At 42.0% G+C, this 21,249-nt stretch overlaps 4 protein-coding genes across 10 annotated transcripts in view; all 4 read right to left on the bottom strand.

Annotated features, from left to right (window-relative positions):
- The window catches only part of abi1 (Abl interactor 1), a 29,197-nt gene extending 17,601 nt beyond the window's left edge, over positions 1-11,596 (bottom strand). For 3 of the 7 annotated variants that reach the window (XM_045714248.2, XM_045714249.2, XM_045714250.2), the window contains exon 1: positions 10,973-11,303. In XM_045714248.2, coding sequence (XP_045570204.1) covers positions 10,973-11,104 — 132 coding nt within the window. In that variant the 5' untranslated portion in view covers positions 11,105-11,303. The other 4 variants (XM_045714251.2, XM_045714252.2, XM_014192418.3 and 1 more) reach the window with 3 other exon arrangements.
- A 145-nt stretch (positions 11,597-11,741) lies between these two features.
- fam187a (family with sequence similarity 187 member A) lies at positions 11,742-13,181 on the bottom strand. The gene has a single exon (XM_045714989.2). The coding sequence runs from the start codon at positions 13,174-13,176 to the stop codon at positions 11,884-11,886; it is 1,293 nt and encodes a 430-aa protein (XP_045570945.1). The 5' UTR covers positions 13,177-13,181; the 3' UTR covers positions 11,742-11,883.
- Positions 13,182-13,480: 299 nt separating this feature from the next.
- Positions 13,481-15,698, bottom strand: LOC106600861 (dynein axonemal assembly factor 19-like). Its single transcript, XM_014192590.3, has 4 exons — positions 15,301-15,698; positions 14,740-14,886; positions 14,397-14,535; positions 13,481-14,023 (listed from the first exon to the last, which is right to left on the bottom strand). Exons 2-4 carry the CDS (start codon positions 14,883-14,885, stop codon positions 13,481-13,483), a joined length of 828 nt encoding a protein of 275 aa, XP_014048065.2. The 5' UTR covers position 14,886; positions 15,301-15,698.
- Positions 15,699-17,302: 1,604 nt separating this feature from the next.
- LOC145877590 (uncharacterized) lies at positions 17,303-21,240 on the bottom strand. The gene is made up of 5 exons (XM_082973621.1): positions 21,068-21,240; positions 18,334-18,458; positions 17,838-17,962; positions 17,657-17,725; positions 17,303-17,522 (listed from the first exon to the last, which is right to left on the bottom strand). Exons 1-5 carry the CDS (start codon positions 21,128-21,130, stop codon positions 17,488-17,490), a joined length of 417 nt encoding a protein of 138 aa, XP_082829747.1. The 5' UTR covers positions 21,131-21,240; the 3' UTR covers positions 17,303-17,487.
- Between the last annotated feature and the right edge of the window lie 9 nt (positions 21,241-21,249).

The following is a 21,249-nucleotide window of genomic DNA, read 5'->3' as shown; positions in this document are numbered from 1 at the left end:
GCTAAACTACTTCTATGCTTGCTTCGAGGCAAATAACACTGAAACATGCATGAGAGCACCAACTGTTCCGGACAACTGTGATTATGATCTCCGTAGCTGATGTGAGTAAGACCTTTAAACAGGTCAACAGTCAGAAGGCCGCAGGGCCAGATGGATTACCAGGTCATATACTGCGAGCATGCGCTGACAACTGGCAGGTGTCTTCACTGACATTTTCAACCTCTCCCTGTCCGAGATCCGTAGCACTCACGTCTGTAGCCATGAAGTGTTTCCAAAGGCTGGTCATGGCTCACAGCAACACCATTATTCCAGAAAACCTAGACCCACTCCAATTTGCATACCGCCCTAACAGATCCACAGATGATGCAATCTCTATTGCACTCCACACTGCCCTTTTCCATCTGGACAAAAGGAACACCTATGTGAGAATGTTGTTCATTGACTACAGTTCAGCGTTCAACACCATAGCACCCTCAAATCTCATCAATAAGCTAAGGACCCTGGGACTAAACACTTCCCTCTGCAACTGGATCCTGGACTTCCTGACAGGCTGCCCCCAGGTGGTAAGGGTAGGTAACAACTAGAGGTCGACCGATTAATCGGAATGGCAGATTAATTAGGGCTAATTTCAAGTTTTCATAACAATCGGTAATCGGTATTTTTGGCCACCGATTTGCCGCCCCAAAAATTTTTTTTACACCTTTATTTAACTAGGCAAGACAGATTAAGAACACATTCTTATTTTCAATGACGGCCTAGGAACGGGGGTTAACTGCCTTGTTCAGGGGGGATTCGGGGATTCGTTTTTGCAACCTTCTGGTTACTAGTCCAACGCTCTAACCACCTGCCTTACATTGCACTCCACGAGGAGCCTGCATGGCAGGCTGACTACCTGTTACGCGAGGGCAGCAAGAAGCCAAAGTAAGTTGCTAGCTAGCATTAAAGTTATCTTATAAAAAACTATCAATCTTAAAATAAGCACTAGTTAACTACACATGGTTGATGATATTGCTAGTTTATCTAACGTGTCCTGCGTTGCATATAATCGATGCGGTGCCTGTTAATTTCTCATCGAATCACAGCCAACTTCGACAAACGGGTGATGATTTAACAAGCGCATTTTCGAAAAAAGCACTGTCGTTGCACCAATGTACCTAACCATAAACATCAATGACTTTCTTTAAAATCAATACACAAGTATATATTTTTAAACCTGCATATTTAGTTAATATTGCCTGCTAACATGAAATTGTGTCACTGCTCTTGCGTTCATTGCCTGGCTCGTTGCGAACTAATTTGCCAGAATTTTACGTAATTATGACATACCATTGAAGGTTGTGCAATGTAACAGGAATATTTAGACTTAGGGATGCCACTTTTGTGCGTTTTGCCAGCAGCTCTTCGCAATGCATTGCACTGTTTATGACTTCAAGCCTGTCAACTCCCAAGATTAGGCTGGTGTAACCGATGTGAAATGGCTAGCTAGTTAGCGGGTGTGCGCTAATAGCATTTCAAACGTCACTCGCTCTTTCTTGGAGTAGTTGTTCCCCTTGCTCTACATGGGTAACGCTGCTTCGAGGGTGGCTGTTGTCGATGTGTTCCTGGTTCGAGCCCAGGTAGGAGCGAGGAGAGGGACGGAAGCTATACTGTTACACTGGCAATACTAAAGTGCCTATAAGAACATCCAATAGTCAAAGGTATATGAAATACAAATCGTATAGAGAGAAATAGTCCTATAATTCCTAGAATAACTAAACCTAAAACTTCTTACCTGGGAATATTGAAGACTCATGTTAAAAGGAACCACCAGCTTTCATATGTTCCCATGTTCTGAGCAAGGCACTTAAACGTTAGCTTTCTTACATGGCACATATTGCAGTTTTACTTTCTTCTCCAACACTTTGTTTTTGCATTATTTAAACCAAATTGAACATGTTTTATTATTTATTTGAGGCTAAATAGATTTTATTGATGTATTATATCAAGTTAAAATAAGTGTTCATTCAGTATTGTTGTAATTGTCATTATTACAAATAAGCAAACGAAATCGGCCGATTAATCGGTATCGGCTTTTTTGGGGCCTCCAATAATCGGTATCGACGTTGAAAAATCATAATCGGTCGACCTCTAGTAACAACACATCCGCCACACTGATCCTCAACACAGGGACCCCTCAGGGGTGCATGCTCAGTCCCCTCCTGTACTCCCTGTTCACTCATGATTGCATGGCCAGGCACGACTCCAACACCATCTTTAAGTTTGCCGATGACACAACAGTGGTAGGCCTGATCACCGACAATGATGAGACAGCCTATAGGTCAGCGACCTGGCCGTGTGGTGCCAGGACAACAACCTCCCCCTCAATATGATCAAGACAAAGGAGATGATTGTGGACTACAGGAAAAGGAGGACCGTGTATGCCCCCATTCTAATCGATGGGGATGTAGTGGAGCAGGTTGAAAGCTTCAAGTTCCTTGGTGTCCACCTCTCCAATAAAATAACATGGTCCAAGCACACCAAGACCGTCGTGAAGAGGGCACGAGAAAACCTATTCCCCCTCAGGAGACTGAAAATATTTGGCATGGGTCCTCAGATCCTCAAAGGGTTCTACAGCTGCACCATCGAGAGCATCCTGACTGGTTGCATCACCGCCTGGTATGGCAACTGCTCGGCCTCCGATCGCAAGGCACTACAGTGGGTAGTCCGTACGGCCCAGTACATCGTGCCTGGCCGTGGGGCGGCAGGTAGCCTAGTGGTTAGAGCGTTGGGCCAGTAACCGAAAGGCTGCTAGATTGAATCTCCAAGCTGACAAGGTAAAAATCTGTCGTTCTGCCCCTGAACAATGCAGTTAACCCACTGTTCCTAAGCCGTCATTGTAAATAAGAATTTATTCTTAACTGACTTGCCTAGTTAAATAAAGGTTAAATAAAAAGGCACATTGACTCTGTACTGGTACCCCCAGTATATAGTCTCGCTATCGTTAATTTACTGCTGCTCTTTAATTACTTGTTCCTTTTATTTCTTATTCTTATTTGTAATTTTTTAACTGCATTGTTAGTTAGGGGCTTGTAAGTAAGCATTTCACATACCTGTTGTATTCGGCACATGTGACTAATACAATTTAATTTAATTTGATCACTTGGGGATCATAACAATCATGATAATAATGGCATCTCATTTTGAAATTGACAATGTGGGATGACATTTTTTCTGAGTTATGAGTCATATGATGCTGTTGAAGTGTCTGAGAAAAGCAGTGAAATCAGACCTCTCACTTCCTCCTCACACAGTAGAATTCCTTCCTGTTCTAATTCTTCGATAATTTCGAAACACACCCACAGTCTTTGACAGCTCAGTGCTAAACACATTACCCCTTTTTTAGATATCCAGTGAAAGCACCTATTTACTAGCCTGGAAGAAACAGCCTGATCGCTGCGTTCACAATTCTATTTCATTTCATGGTGAATGTACACAGCAATTTCTCCAGTGTTAAATCAACGCTGACAGTGTTACATTTAACACTGGGCAAGTGTCTTTACAGGTCCACACATTTGTGCGTTAAATTAACAATGAGCTTAGTGCTGACGCTGTTACACTTTGTCAGTGATGGGGAATTAACACTTTCAGTGTTATGCAATAACACCTCATAAAGCATTTCTAACACTAGGAAGTGTATATAGTTTACACCAATGGTGTTATGCAATAACACCTCATATAGCATTTTTAACCATTACACTAAAAGGTCCGTATATCTTGACAAGGTCATTTCGTGTTGGACATTATAACATTATTTACAAGTCGTTATTGCCACCTGCTCTTAGGTAAGGTTTTACAAATACTTCAGAACTGTCAGCAGACAGCAGACTTTAATTTTTTATTTAATTATTTAATTTAATTGTATTACTTTATTTAACCAGGTAGGCCAGTTGAGAACAAGTTCTCATTTACTGCGACCTGGCCAAGATAAAGCAAGGCAGTGCGACACAAACAACAACACAGAGTTACACATGGAATAAACAAACGTACAGTCAATAACACAATAGAAGAACAAAAAAATTAACATATCCATAGACCACTTAACTTCATTGGGATAGGGGGCAGCATTGGGAAGTTTGGATGAAAAGCGTGCCCAGAGTAAACTGCCTGTTACTCAGGCCCAGAAGCTAGAATATGCATATAATTAGTCGATTTGGATAGAAAACACTCTAAAGTTTCTAAAACTGTTAGAATAATGTCTGAGTATAACAGAACTCATATGGCAGGCAAACACCTGAGAAAAATCCAACCAGAAGTGGGAAATCTGAGGTTTGTAGTTTTTCAAGTGATTGCCTATCCAATATCCTGTGTCTATGGGGTCAGATTGCACATACTAAGGCTTCCACTAGATGTCAAAAGTCTTTAGAAAGTTGTTTCAGGCTTCTATTGTGAAAGGGGAGAGAATAAGACAACTCACAGTAAGTGGCTCAGCTGAAAGCCTTTAGTTGTTTATCGCACGTGGCCGTGAGCGCCAGCTCCGTTCCCTTTCCTTTCTAATGACAACGGAATTGTCTGGTTGGAATATTATTGAAGATTTATGATAAAAACATCCTAAAGATTGATTATATACATCGTTTGACAGGTTTCTATGAACTGTAATGGAACTTTGTTGACTTTTCGTCTGGACTTTGTGCTCGCGCTTTGTACATTTGGATTACTGGACTAAACGCGTGAACAAAAAGGAGGTATTTGGACATAAAGATGAACTTTATCGAACAAAACAAACATTTATTGTGGAACTGGGATTCCTGGGAGTGCATTCCGATGAAGATCATCAAAGGTAAGTGAATATTTATAATGCTATTTCTGACTTCTGTTGACTCCACAACATGGCGGGTATCTGTATGGCTTGTTTTGGTGGCTGAGCGCTGTACTCAGATTATTGCATGGTGTGCTTTTGCTGTAAAGCTTTTTTGAAATCTGACACAGTGGTTGCATTAAGGAGAAGTATATCTTTAATTCTATGAATAACACTTGTATCCTTCATCAACGTTTATGATGAGTATTTCTGTAAATTGATGTGGCTCTCTGCAAAATCACCGGGTGTTTTGGAAGCAAAACATTACTGAACATAACGTGCCAATATAAACAGATTTTTGGATAGAAATATGAACTTTATCGAACAAAACATACATGTATTGTGTAACATGAAGTCCTATGAGTGCCATCTGATGAAGATCATCAAAGGTTAGTGATTATTTTTATCTCTATTTCTGCTTTTTGTGACTCCTCTCTTTGGCTGGAAAATGGTTTCTTTTTGTGACTAGGCGCTGACCTAACATAATCGCATGGCATGCTTTCACCGTAAAGCCTTTTTGAAATCGGACACTGTGGTGGGATTAACAAGAAGTTTATCTTTAAAATGGTGTATAATACTGTATGTTTGAGGAATTTTAACGATGAGATTTCTGTTGTTTGAATTTGGCGCCCTGCACTTTCACTGGCTGTTGTCAAATCAATCGCGTTAATGGGATTTGATCTCTAAGAAGGTTTAAATTGATACAACACTTCTACTCATGGGTGGCTAAAACTAAATAATTCAAAGCCACGCCGCCCACGACCCCAATATAATTTACACTGTGCGTTGCCTTTTTGAGTGAATTATAGAGTTACCACCCATGACTGTATTTGTTAATGACAGAGACATGAATGTTGAATTCATTCATTCTCAGTCCTGTAGACTTCACCGAGTTCCTACTGCTAAACTGTATATGACAATACGTTACATACAGTATATCATAAGGTCTTACTTTGATGGCCATGTTTTGCCCCAACACAGTGGTGTTACAAACCTGCTGGTTTACAGGCCACATCAGGCCTGCAAGTCACATTATGCTGCTTGCAAAGTGATATGTAATTCCCATTGGAATCCAGCCAGAGTTAGGACAGGCAACAGTTGGAAGTTTTATTCACCTGCAATCTGCATTAAGAATGACTGCCAGGGTTAGGAACATTGATAAAGGAGACTACCTAAACCATTTTAAACTGGAACAACTATTTCAGTGATTGGATTAGTCTAGAAAAATGTATGCAATTTATCTTTGTGTAGCATAAGATGAATCAATCAATATCTGTTCAAAAACACAGATATTAAAAACAATCCCAAATAATCGAGCTGCAGTAGAGCATGCTGGGAAATCACATAATGTTGGTTTGGTTTTGATGTGAAAGTTTTACTCTCCACTGAGAAAATCGGACAGAATCAGACTCACACTCAACACTGGTTCTTAACATTAACACTGGGGTTCTTTTACACCACTGAGAGTTAATTTTACTCCTGAATCAACCCTAGTAATGTTTCACTGAAAAATCAACACTAGGTAACACTGTCCAATTTGCTGTGTTGCGATCAGACAGGTTCCAGCAGGCTACCTACAGTATTTAGAGCATCACCTAACAACTTGGTTGACAATAGGCTGCACATACCTGCCTTCCAGCATGGGGAAGTAGAGCCTACCCTTATATGTGCACTCCTTCACACTCGCATAGAAATGGGCACATAATGCATGCTCACTTCTAACACGCAGATGCACAGAGACTTCCTGTGTAACTTTCTGTGCTCAGATTAACACTATTTCTCTCTCACACTCAAATGCCAATAGAGACACACGTCACACACAGATACAACCAAATTAGGATGCACTCAATTGTGTTTCTCTTCATATTGAAATACTCTCTTTACACTGAAATATTTGAAGGGAGGTGGGTGTCACCGGAAGTGCACTTCTTCTTGCTCATCTTGACAATGCACAATCTAGCAGCATCACTGTTCCAGTGTCCACACTAGATTAGAATACAAGCACAGAAATGGTCTTTGCCAATTTTGTAAGCTTTCTAAACTAGTGCGAGTACTTCTGACTACGTAAACTAATCTGTTCCTCTTTCTTTGACAGGAATGTTTCTTAATGTATACTGAACAAAAATATAAACGCAGCATGCAACAATTTCAACATTTTACTGAGTTACAGTTAATATAAGGAAATCAGTCAATTGAAATAAATTCATTAGGTCCTAATCTATGGATTTCATGACTGGGTATGCATCTGATATGCATCTGATACAGATATGCATCTGTTGGTCACAGGTACCTTTAAAATAAAAAAGTAGGGGCGCGGATCAGAAAACCATTCAGTATCTGGTGTGACCACTATTTGCCTCATGCAGCGTGACACATCTCCTTCGTATAGAGTTGATCAGGCTGTTGATTTGTGGAATGTTGTCCCACTTCCCTTCAATGGCTGTGCGAAGTTTCTGGATATTGGCGCGAACTGGAACAAGCTGTCATGCATGTCGATCCAGAGCATCCCAGACATGCTCAATGTGTGACATGTCTGGTTAGTACGCAGGCCATGGAAGAACTGGAACATTTTCAGCTTTCAGGAATTGTGTACAGATCCTTGTGACATGGGGCCATGTATTATCATGCTGAAACATGAGGTGATGGCGGTAGATGAATGGCACGACAATGGGCCTCAGGATCTCGTCACGGTATCTCTGTGCATTCAAATTGCAATTGTGGTTTTTGTCTGTAGCTTATCCCTGACCATACCATAACCCCACTCCCACCATGGGGCACTCTGTTCACAAAGTTGACATCAGCAAACCGCTTACTCACAAGAAGCCATACACGTGGTCTGTAGTTGTGAGGCCGGTTGGACGTACTACCAAATTCTCTAAAATGATAGAGAAATGAACATTACATTCTCTGGCAACAGCTCTGGTGAAGATTCCTGCAGTCAGCATGCCAATTGCACGCTCCCTCAAAACTTGAGACACCTGTGGCATTGTGTTGTGTGACAAAACTGCACATTTTAGAGTGGCATTTTATTGTCCCCAGCACAAGGTGCACTTGTGTAATAATCAAGCTGTTTAATCAGCTTCTTGATATGCCACACATGTCCGGTGGATGGATTATCTTGGCAAAGGAGAAATGCTAAAGTGCCAAAATGTCCCTCCATCCACCCTCTGTGACTTCTAGGAAGATTTTAACCCGCTAATCCCAAAAAATACTCCCAAATTTTCACCATCATTGTAAAGCCCTAGTTATTGCGTTGCTTTGACAAAGTTATTTCTGAAGATGATTATTTATTTCATGTGATTAGTGATTCATTTAAGTCTGTGTTTTCTGGTGAAAAACTGAGCATGTGGAGCATAACACGTCAACCTTGTTAGCCATAAATAGACAGGCTAGACATGTTTTAACAATTTAAAGTTTGCAGTGAATCTTGCATTCAATTGTCCCTCCATGTTGCACACAATAAGCTTCCATTCCCCTTGTCACAAGGGGATTCATGGCTGATTTAACTGGTAATTACCAGTTGGAGGGCCGTTCAAGTGGATTTTTCTCAGACGTGGTAAATTCCCATTTCCCACTTGGTTACGAACGTACCATAACACTGCTAAAAATCCACTGTAGAGCTGTATAGTAGTAAAGTAATAGTATAAACACTAATTGGAAGCACAAGACACCGACCTACACTTCGACATATTGTAGACCGTTGTACAGTTTTAATTTAAATTGGGCACTACATTATTTTTCATTATTTAGCTACGCTGAAGAGAGGCACTTACTATAGTCATTTTCTTTACCTCTTGAGATGGGAAAACACTTTTCACGAAGTTGAACATGTGCTGTTTACGACAGAATGTTAAAATTAGGTGAAATCCAAGTTTTTTTTTTTTTACTCACCATCACAATTTAAATGATATCACTGCCAAGTTTTGGCTTGGTGGCCCCAAAAATTATCTCCATTGGTCAATACGTAAAGAGTAATTTAAGAAGGTGAATTAGGAACCACTTTGACCACGCTGTAGACTACACTCTTAGAATTAGTGGTGATTCGAGGAACCCTGGAAATTCTAGTCAATGGTTCATATTTGCACATTCGGCTACTTGAGGGGTTCTTGGAGGAACCTTGAATGGTTCAGCGTAGCATGGCGTTTATGGAGGAACCCTTGAGTGGAGATATATATTTTTGGGGCCACCCGTTACATGCTGACCACACCAGCCACGTTGCATGCGCGAGCGTTGCAAAATAAACGTAGTACATACATGTTATTCAATACTTTAATCCAAACTGCTCGCTCGTGTCAACAAGCGTCTGTGTAGCCAGAATATGATTTTGTCTGAATCAAAATGGGTCAAAATGTTACTAAGATCCAGGGGGAAAAAGGACCTTGTGCATTTCAAGAAAAATAACAACCCAATGTTTATATCCCAGGACAAATGATCTAACAACAAGCTAGCTAGCTAAATGACCATGAATGTTTCATGTGTTTCAACCGGTCCCCAAATTAACATAGTTGGTTCAGAGTTGGTTTTGATATTTCAACCTGCGTGTCCTGATCGCGCCTGTTGTCGATGGACAAAATCAACATGCGCACGTGTACCCGGTCTAGTCAGCATGTTCGAGTAAATGTCATTCCTGTTCATCTGTTCTGTTGTATTGTCATCACATGTTAAGGTTGAACACTGGCAGTTGTAGAGCTTTAATGAGGCAAACAGAGGTATGAGCATATGTTAATCCCAAAGTTGGAGTAGTTACCACTTTATTACTGTATAAACTCAGCAATGTTAATATATTACATTACAATATGTGTAATATGCATAAATATTCAAGGGACATTTTAATTTGCAGTTTACAAACTTAACATTATGAACAGGAATGACATTTACGCTAACAGGTGACCAAAAATAACTATCGGAAAGCCACGACTCCAATCTGATAGGCAGCCACACCTACAATGTATTTTTTATTTTTTTTAAAGGTGGAACCCCTCCCATCACAAAAAGGTTCCGGTTTGAATCTTTACACAGGGGTTCCTCTAAGACCTTTTTCAGAGGGGTTCCTCAAATAAACCTTTTTAACTGGAAAGGTTCTGCCGGTGTAGCGACCCAAAAGGTTCTTCCAGGCACCTTTACATCTAAGAGCATACAGTCTTCGAAAAAATGGTTCTATCACTAACCTAAAACGGTTCTTCGACTCTCCCCATAGCAGAACCCTTTGAAGAACCCATCTTGGTTCCAGGTAGAACCCTTTCCACAGCGGGTTCTACATGGAACTCGTAAGAGTTCTGGTTTAACCTGGAACCAAAAAGGGTTCTACCTGGAACCAAAAAGAGTTCTTCAAAGGGACCGTTGGCACTATGCATTGGGGCAGGTAGCGTTCTCCTGGCATCCGCCAAACCCAGAATCATACGTCGGACTGCCAGATGGTGAAGCGTGATTCATCACTCCAGAGAACATTTCCACTGCTCCAGAGTCCAATGGCGGTGAGCTTTACACCATCCAGCTGGCGCTTGGCATTGTGCATGATTATCTTAGGTTTGTGTGCAGCTGCTTGACCATGGAAACCCATTTCATGAAGTTATTGTGCTGACGTTGATTCCAGAGGTAGTTTGCAACCGAGGACAGACACTTTTTATGTGCTACGGGCTTCAGCGGCCCCATTCTGTGAACTTGTGTGGCCGAACACTTCACAGCCATTGTTGCTCTTAGACGTTCTCACTTCACAATAACAGAACTTACAGTTGACCGAATTGACTTGTTCAGTAAGGCCATTCTACTGCCAATGTTTGTCTGTGGGGATTACATGGCTGTGTGCTCGATTTTATACACCTGTCAGCAACAGGAGTGGTTGAAATAGCCAAATCCACTAATTTGAAGGCGTGTCCACATACTTTTGTACGCTGTGTGAAAACAGTTGTGTTATGAAATGAGGAGAGAGATAAACCATTCTCTTTCACTATGTAGCCGGATTGATGTATGATGCAGGTAGGGCCTTGATTTGAATAGTCTATTCTCGTTTCTGTGAAAGTAACGGTACTGTGGGCTATTTGTTCAACTGCACATTAATTGTGCACATTAATGTCTACTAGCTACGGTATAACTTCGGCTGTGTCCTAAATGGATGTCTGCACTAAACGTCCATCTCACCTGCAGGTAGTTATTCTCGCAGTAGTCGGCCACGTTCATCAGGTTGTTGTAGTTGTCCAACAGGGCTTGTCTCGCCGGCGGAGCCTCTTGGAAGATTTGAGTAATTTCATCAGTACAGCTTTGGTCCTTCATGATGCCCCTTTGCGCGCAACTCTCTTCCCGGAAACCCGTGGCGACTGCAACCTCTCCGCGAAGCCCTTGTGGGAACTTGTTAGCTGAAAGAAAATCACTTTTTAAGTCCACCACTCAGAGACATCATCACTTTGCAGAAGCAGTACCAAAAGTAGGGCTGGAGAATCTCCCGACTTGCGTTACCAAAAAAGAGAAGCTGTTTTACTTACAACTTGGCTGTGTGTGTAGTGTAGCTCACTTGATCTTCCTCTTTCTGCAACGCCTTGACATTTTGCAAGGCGAAGCTGCTGATGGTGTCTAACGCAATAAAGCCTTTGATGTTGTATCTATGTGAACGTGCCGAATATCACGGCGCATAATAATAGGCCTAATGTATGGAATTTATCACTAAATTACCTCTTTAAAACCAGTGAGTAATGGCAATCAATCTTTTTTTTTAAAGGTATGCATGTGAGTTTAGCCTACGGTAAAACATGTCTTAAATGAAAAAGTAATAGGCTACGAGCTGTCTGTCGGCGTCATAGGGTCCGCATTGTCATCCAGGCTAATGCATGCAGCACTAGTGCCACCTATTGGCTATAAGGCAAAAATCCAATAGGGTAGGCAATTACAAAAGTTTGTTTGACACACATTCTTACATCATGAGCACACTTTATTAACACGCTTTCTTTCTTTAGCTAAGATTTACACAAATTGGAAGTAAAGACAATCATATTTTGAACAAATCATTTTGTGAAATGTAACTCAAAAAGAAATCTCATCAAGTGTCAAGCAGATTTCTAGTATTTGGCTACTTTTGGTCTTACTGTGCGCCAAGTATACTTCAACAGCACTATCAAAACAAATACCCCAGTCATCCCCCCGTAGCAGAGGAGAATAATCCTCAGGGCATAGAGAGACTCAGGGTCAGAGAGCAGACGCTTGCGGCCCAGACGGTAGTAAATCCCCAGCTTGATCTCAGCAGCCCTCTTCCCCTGGATCCAGCAGTAGTAGGACCCTCTGTCGTCCTGTGTTGCTGGGCTGAAGTGCAGGTGGTGGCCTGTGTCTATGAACAAGCGGAAGGTCACGTTCAGACCCTCCATGTACTGGGAGCGATACAGAGGCCTAGAGCCTTGGTCCCAGGCTACCGCATGCTGAGGTTTGGCTCCAGGGCAGGAGAGGATGAGTGGGGTGTCCACTGGGTGGTTGTGGTAGTAGATAAGGACCCCATGAGCTGCTGGCTTGTTGTAGCCCAGGAACTCCAGCAGGGCCTGGTGTTCTGGCTGGGGGATGGAGTTGGGGGGGCAGGGGACCTGGCAGCTCCGCACCCCCAGCTCTGCCCCCTGGTGGTTGGTCTGGGTGAGGCCAAAGCGTTGGGGTACAGCGGAGGAGCCGCAAGAGGCCACCGTCTGAGATGTCCACCTGTAGCGCACGTGCAGGTAGTCGCTCTTCACGTAGCAGAGTCCTACGCGGGTCTGCTCACCCCGGACGCCACAGCGGTCGCACACTGACCACGGCCAGAAGCTGGTGAACACCTGGTAGAGTGGAAGATCCTGGTTGGATCTCGAAGCCGCCCTAGCCGCCATAGCTGCTGCTCTACCCCGTCTCTGGGCACGACTCCAGGGAAAGGACACCCTGTGAGCCTCTTGGACGTCCACGTCATAACCATAGAAGAAGTCCCCCTTGGTCGTCCCACAGAGGTAGTGGCCCGAGTCTTCCTTCTGGGCCCTAAAGATGAGCAGGCTGAAGAGGCGGATGGAGAACCTGCTCCGGAGGTCCCCTCCCCGGCCCACTTTGGATGAGTCCACCACAGAGGTGCCCTGGAAGTCAGTGAGGGCCCTGGTGTCCAGGCTGCCCAGCCTTTTCTGGTAGTACCACACCACAGAGTGGGCCTCCTCAGGCTTACAGTGACAAGGCAGCTCTATGGTCATGTCAACCAAATAGGCAGCATTGTCAAACACAAGGAAGGCAGGACAGGCCCTACTGGCAAAAATGTCCTCCTTGTCTTCAGGGGCCTCATAGGTAGACAGTAGGGAGAAAGAGAGGGTCTGGAGGAGGAGTAACAACAGGGACATGTGTTTTAAAGGGATCATCGTGTCCCTAGCCCCATCGTTGTCATCTTCAAGTTATCCTTAGGGCCATTACGTATTCTAGAATGTTCAGAGCTCCACAAAGAGATTCTCTGGTTACTATGGTAGTTATTGTCATTTCACTTTGACACTGCGTTGCATAGTAGTGAACATTGTCCTTCATATAACTTATACATGTTATACATTTCAGAATAAAGAACAAACAAATGATAAGGTTTTTGCAACCACATAAAGCTCTACAATGTATAGTAACACTCATTGTTATTTCTGAAAACAATAAGTCCAATATGGGTTTGTGTAATGTTTCTTATTGAGGAGAGACCGTTTCAACCCCATACAACTGCATTATACCATTTAAGCTTTCAGTATCACTGCTTCTTCCGGCAGCCTCACTGGTCTGTCCTGGAAACAGAGTCTCTGGCTCAGCATCTTGTGTCTCTTTAATCTCTTCCACATTACTTCCATGGACAATGACATCCCCTTTGGATCCTTTGACATTGCTATTCCCTGCTGCTGATGCTTTCCTCAGGTTCTGAAACAGCTCTCCACATGCCTCCCTCTCAGCCCGGCTCAGGAGGGACATATTGAGGCCAAACCTGGGGGTCTTGGACAGCCCTTCCAGGACCCCTATCACCGTGGCCTCGTCCCCAGGCTGGAGCCCACTGGAAAGGAACACAAGAAATTCCCCCAGTAGTCCGAACCCCACCTCAGCCCTGAAGATGTCCCGAAGGCCCTCTCCACCTAGGGAGAGCAGGAGGCTGTATTTATCCTCTGGGTTTTCACTGCCGAACCTGCGCCAGTCCCGGCTGAACTCTGATGCTGTCCTGGGCTGGAACTCTGACAACTGAGGCTTAAAATAACATACAGGAGACATTGTGTGTCAATTACTAATTTAATGAGATTGTTGTTCAGATTGCATTAATATGCTTTGCATGCCTGTTTGGTAACATCCCTGCCCGATACTATGAATATAACTTGTTTAATATAAAACTAGGAATCTATATCCAGGGTTCTCCCCAGGATTTTTAATGGCAATCTAGAGAAAAAAACCCACAACCTATTATGGTGTGGTGCTTGGCCTTAAATTATATTTCAAATATAATAAAATGACAGTGGCGCAGCCAGTCCACAAGGTGGCGCAGAACCACTCATATTCTTTGGGGAGAACCCTGATATTAGAATGGAGAGATGTTTGTGTTGGTGTGTGGTGGCAGAAGTCTAACCTTCAGGCCTATTTCATCACAGCTAGTCTGGTTCTGCCCTTTGTCAGTGGAGGCGAGAGCATTCCAGGGCTGTTTGCGAGGAGTTCCAGCTTTATCCTTCCTGTCCAGTGGTTTCAGGTTGGATGCCAGGACTATGTCCCTGAGAGGATTGATGGTCAAAAACAAACCATAAAACCGTCTGCTGTCTGGACTTCATTGTTTCAAGACAACATTTAATTTCTAATGGGACATCATTTTTTATAATGAAAAAACATACTGTCTAAAAATATGCTGTCTATTAATTTGTGAAACAACAGTGTGTAAGGATATTAAATTAAAAAGAGAATCAATCTAGCCATCTCACCTAAACTCCTCATAAGTTCCGACCTTCTGGTGTAGAGCACGAAACTTTGCATCATTTTCTCTTTGATATTTCTTGTCTGCTTCAACAGCAGACTGCAACTCCCGCTCCAGCGCTGAGAAGTTTATAACCTCAGGAGAGTCATCCATTCTGTGAGACAAGACATGACCCGTGAACCAATGGAATCTCTTCTTAGTTCCGTGACGCAGACACTGTACTCAGAATTGCCTGACAATCAGACTGTGATACTGTACCTCTGGTTCAGTCTGAGATTGTCATATCTTTGTTTGGAAAATGTCCTATCACAAGCTCTACAAGCCAGAATGTTGAATAAAATTATATTTGAACTTACTTTACTGGTTGAATATCATTTTATTTAACATTCTGGCATGAAGAGGTCTTGAGAGGAAATGTTCCTGATCCAAACACGTTTATGCCCGACGTAGAATTCTATCCAGGCTATACGTCTCAGAACTGCTTGGAGAATCAACTCCAACTATGTCGCCAGATATAAACCTTTATAGACTACATTTTCTTTTATTGATAACGTGGTGGTGAACTTACCTGAGCTTTAGGTTAGCTAGCGAGTATTATTTTGATGAACAATCTTAATATCTGGACGTTGTTGTTGGTATGTTGTTTGTGGTGTAGCCTGATGCTCTTGCCGCAAGTCCGTGTCCCCTTCATCAAACACACGTCGTCACCATGACAACTTGGGTAAGGAAAGTACTATTTAGGCTGGTTGGGACGTCCCTACACCATTGAATTTGAAAATGAGGTAAGGATTAGGGATTAAGGTTAGGTTTTTAGCAAAGATGTTTGTTATATCTGTGTTTTAAGGTAGGGACCTTCCAAGGATCCCGGATTGCACGATCCGTGTGAAAAGCCCATGTGTAACACAACTTCAAAATAAAAGTTCCCCACGATGTCTCATTTACTGAGAGCCAGCAACTCATTTTTGTCCACACTAATGGACATTAGTTCTTGGTCCGTATCATTGACGTCATATTTTTTTTATTACTTTGTTCAGTCCTGTTGCACCTTTGAGAGTTTCTGGGCTTTGCAATGATATCACGTATGTCTCAGCGTGTGAAATTGATAACTTTCTCTTACTGGTTCTTCAAATTGGCTGCCAATCACAATTACCACATGTTATGGTAAAACGAAGTTACGTGTGTAATTACAATTTTTGTGAGTTTGATATTAAAATAGTTTTCAGTAAGGAAATATCTCAGGAATAGCTTGGGGAGTTTTCAAAAAAGTTGTATAATTTCTTCACATTAAATAAGAGCTTGTTTATAAATGTCTAATGTAGAGGACATCAGGGTGTGCCAACTGTTATTTTCTGTACACATTTATTGTAATGCTACATTTTTATATTTATTAACCAAGTCCTAATGTCAACATACCATATAAAATAAATATATACGGCCTCCCGAGTGGCGCAGCAGTCTAAGGCACTGCATTTCTGTACTAGAGGCATCACTACAGACCCGGGTTCGATGCCAGGCTGTATCACAACTGGCCGTGATCGGATTAGGGGAGGGTTTGGCCGGGGGGGGCTTTACTAGGCTCATTGCACTCTAGCAATTCCTTGTGGCAGGCCGGGTGCCTGCAGGCTGACCCGGTCGTCAGTTGAACAGTGTTTCCTCCGACACATTGGTGCGGCTGGTGAGTGGGTGTTAAGATGTGCGGTTTGGCGGGTCATGTTTTGGAGGACACAATGATCAATTATCCTTTTAAAATGATAATACTTGGATTAGCTAAAACAACATTCCATTGGAACACAGGAGTGATTGTTGCTGATAATGGGCCTGTACGCCTATGTAGATATTCCATAAAAAATCTGCCGTTTCCAGCTACAATAGTCATTTATAACATCAACGATGTCTACACTGTATTTCTGATCAATTTGATGTTATTTTAATCGACAAATTTTGGGGCTTGTCTTTCAAAAACAAGGACTTTTCTAAGTGACCCCAAACTTTTGAACAGTAGTGTACACCAGTATATAAAAAAACATTTTAAAAAATAGGCATTTTATATTTAAGACTCGGCAAAGTCATGACAACTACTGTTTTGGTTCAGTGATAGTATAGGCCTGTAGGTCTACAACTGGGTTGGAAGAAGAGCTTTTTAAAGTCTGATGGTCCATCAACATGGAATCAATTTCCAAAACATGAAATTGCAGAAACGTCTTACATTGAATGAACGTAAAACCAAAAGGCAAGAATGCAATACTGAAATAGCCACTGGTTCTGGTGTTGTAGAGGCCACAATGCATTGAAATAGCCACTGATTTTCTTCAAGGCGGAGGAGACCTAGAGCTGGTAGGCAGATGGGGGGTGTTTGAGGGCAGAGCGCTAGTGCACTGGAGGTCAGTGATGGTGAGCAGGTGGATGACGGGCACAGGGGGCCACTGATGCTGACTTGCTTTTTTTGTGTAGTACTCCCAATGTCCACGTGTCATTCCACACACAGACATTCAATCGGCTGCCTTTCTCTTCCAGCAGCATGTGCCATGTCCACGCTCTCCTATGGAGCTCTTTGCGGGGCGTGCCCGTCCCCGGCGAAACTTTACTGTTGGTCCAGGGTTGGTTTTGCCAAAGTTTGATAGAGTGGCTATGAGTTCACTGTCTGTTTTCATCTTCTTGAAGCTGGAAACAAAGGATGCTACTTTAGGCCTGAAACTCACAGGATCCTCCCTCATCTTCTTTTTGAGGTCTTCAAAGATCTCCATCCAGTCTTCCTCTAACGTCGCCCCTCAGCTGGTTTTCCAGATGTACCTTGGAGAGCATTACGACCATAGTATTAGAATTACAACCATCATTCAGATTACCAAATGAGTTATAGGTATACAGTCTTCAATTGAAGCCCTTCACTTAATAGCAGATATATTGTGGTGACATAGTAGATTTACCTGAGCCGTTTACATCAGAAACGGGAGCACACTCGATTTCAACAGTGTCCTCAGACGCGTTGCCACAGTCTATTGTAGGAGGAGAGAATTACAACCATCAGACAAACAGATTGTCTTCTATATTGCCTGTCAGGGATAATGTTGTGAAATTGTGGAATTATTCAGTTATTGAGGAACATACCGAAAACATAGCATTCTGGTGAACATTCTTCTTCATTGCAGTTATCCAGATTCTCGTGAGAATCATCAATCTTCTTCTCTACATACGATGCAACCCATGCTTCTTTGAAAAGCTTGTGGTACAATCTGTAATGGACAAATGAGGAACACACCTAAAGCAAATTATTTCTGGTGAGTGTATTTAAATGCTATATGTATCAGCAGTTGAAGTGTGTCAAGCAACTGACTTGTAGCAGAATTGAAGGTGGGGCAAATGGAGCAGTGCACAGAGGTATGCACATGGCTGTCTCCATACTCCACTTGCAACTCATATTTGATCATTTTTAGAGCTGATGAAAGAGAGTGGCCTATTTCAAACAGCTTTGTCAATTTCTCAAATGGTGTCCGCTGACACATTTCTCCTCTTCAGCACCTCAGCACTTGTCAGACTGTGGTTGTTGTTATTCCGTAGACACCCTAATAGTGTGGGTAAATTGTGTTGCACTTATATTTCTAACCTTGATTCTCTTTGTTGGGTATGAATAGACCTCTTCGGGATGAAGTACATTATTGCACCACAACATGTGTTGTTGGTACTTCTGGCTGAACTGGACTTTGTATTATGCTGGCATCTTAGGTCCACCTGTAGAAGATGTAAATCAAATGTTAATTTCAAATTAGAATTTTTTTTAACATGTGTCAACTTACTCTTATTGCGTTTCATTGTAAATTGTATAGCCCTTGGAAGCCCAGGCTTCTCATGCTTCAATAGTCAAGTAAACGAGACAGGATTTGGAAGGATGGCCACACGAGGCTTTAGGGCGATTCCTCACAAAACTACAACAAAACAGGACCATGATTTTTTTTGATTTTCACTAAATTTAACCCATAGAAGGGTCCTTTGGAGAAAGGATTGTTGAGCTATATTTGACATGTGTATCTTAAAGCATAATTGAGAAATACTTAATTGAAGTTGGAACATTTGTGATATTTTTTGGCCTTACCCAGGCCCCCCTTTAGGGTGGCAGGTAACCTAGCGGTTAGAACATTGAGCCAGTAACCAAAAGGTTGCTGGTTCAAATACCTGAGCTGTCAAGGTGAGAACTCTGTCAATGTGTCCTTGAGCAAGGCACTTAACCATAATTTGCCTAAATCCTTTAACTAGTCAAGTCAATAAATAACAAATTATTATTTACAATGACGGCCTAACCCCAGCCAAACCCTAACAATGCTGGGCCAATTGTGCCCTATGGGACTCCCAATCGTGGCCGTTTGTGATACAGCCTGGAATCTAACCAGGGTCTGTAGTGATGCAGTGCCTTAGACCGCTGCACCACTTGGGAGCCCACTATGACTGACTGTAAAACACATTTCACTGCATGTGACACTACATGTTTTTCTTTAAGACTCCATCATGTTTAATCTGTGTGTGATACAAAGGAAAGATTGGTGTCATATTAAGCTTTACCGCTTGTGCTGCATTATGAGTCGTTTTTAGATTAAGAAAACATTTCTTACATTAATATTTTAAAATATCAATCTCTGCTGGTTTTAAAGTCATGGTCCATTTTATACAGAGAAATTGGCATCGTCGGCAATCACAGCCCTCCTTTAACTTGTATCATTGCACATCCTGCAAATCACCGACAGAGGGCGAGACATTTGAAACCACTTTCACATTCACTGTTGGTAACGCTTACAAATTTGATTTCTAAAACTAGCAGAGATCCCACTCTGGAACTTTGATTTGCCCGTAGAGTAGCCTATATTATGTTCAACGATATACTGAAAAAAATAGCCAAATCTAAAAGTTTACATTTCCAATGTTCATGTTTATAATTTTCAATATTCATAAATTAATTGCTATTGAAATCAAAATACTACTCATATTAGAACAAGCGGCAACGCTTTATATGACACCACACATTATGGTGTCTTATGAGGCCTGGGTAAGGCCAAAATGTCACAAATGTTCCAATTTTAATGAATTAGCTATCAATTATGCTTTAAAATACCAAATATATGTCAACAATCTTTCCTCCAAAGGACCCTTCTATGGATTAAATTTCGTGAAAATCCCCCAAATCATGGTCCTGTTTTTTTCTAGTTTCATCAGGAATCACCCTGCTATAAACGGTTTGATACATAAGGGAGGAATTTACTCTATACTTGTTAATTCTGTCAACATTGGGATGGATAGGTCTTTGACTTTCTCAAGTCAAGTCAAGTCTGATGTTCTCTGGAAGTCCTTCAACCACTTGAGGACCTCTTCCTCAGAGCACAGTTTCAACTTCAGGAAGGATCTGAAATGTGTTTCTCCCAGTGGTTGGTAAGAGCAAAGTGTGGTCATAGTTCTCAGTGTAGAGTCTTACAAATGATTAACCAAGTTTATCAAACTCTGGTCCACGCACATGCACTGCAAGCTGCGCGTACATCCAACGCATGCGCACGGACCAGAGCTAGTCGTCTACTATGCATACCTTCATATACAGTCATTGAGGCATTCAGAGAAAGGTTTGCCTGCAATATAGTAACAACTTTACTTCGGTGAGTTACGAAAGTAAAGTAAATTGAAACAACATCGGTAAAACTTGTTGTCGCGCGACATACCAGGTTTACTAGTTAGTTAACATTAGCTGTAGCTATTACGCTACAGTAGCTTTAACAATTCTGTGAATAAATCATTTTGTATAGTGTATTCTTATATTTGAACAATAGGGAGATAGGCCTAGATGCAACAAAAAAAATGTTAAGAGTGGGTTGGTATAATTTGTGGAACGTTCCAACAAGAATCTGTTCCAAACACTTTGTAAATAACAATGTTGTCAACAAACAACGCATTCAAAGTTATATAGCGGCCGAATAAGACACCGGGTCGGGAGAGGGCTATTTCATTACATTTTTCACTCACCACGTTTATTCTGAAAATGTCTGTCCTCACTCTGGTAGCCTATGGACAAACATTAAGTATAAACTACGTGGTGAGTTGATCGTGCTACTTTGTATGCGTTGTTTGTTGGCAACCTTGTACTTTACGTTTTTAGAACAGATTCCTGTTGGAACGTTCCACAAATTATACCCTCCCTTGGCCGGGGTAGGCCGTCATTGTAAATACACACTTGTTCTTAACTGACTTGCCTAGTTAAATAAAGGTTAAACAAAATACAAATTAAACGAGCTGCCGTTAGCTAACTCCGGCTGGCTACAAGTTGTTAGCTAACTTGATCCTGCCTCCAAAGTGTGTGTGGTCACCTCAGCGCTGTCACTGTCCACACAGCACAGATGACACGAAGACAATGTCAGTTTTCTTTTCATTCATAAACGCTCAATATTTCCTCAAAGATCATTTTAAGATAGCTCGTTTGTTTACATTGAGAGGTAACTTAACCTCTGACTGGGGAATCATTTCCGGTGAAATGTATGTAAATTCAGCC

This window comes from Salmo salar, chromosome 03 (genome assembly GCF_965601325.2).
Source record: "Salmo salar chromosome 03, fSalSal1, whole genome shotgun sequence".
Lineage (NCBI taxonomy): Eukaryota > Metazoa > Chordata > Actinopteri > Salmoniformes > Salmonidae > Salmo > Salmo salar.
The sequence above is the reverse complement of the archived record's forward strand: the minus strand, read 5'-3'. Positions and strand labels throughout refer to the sequence as shown.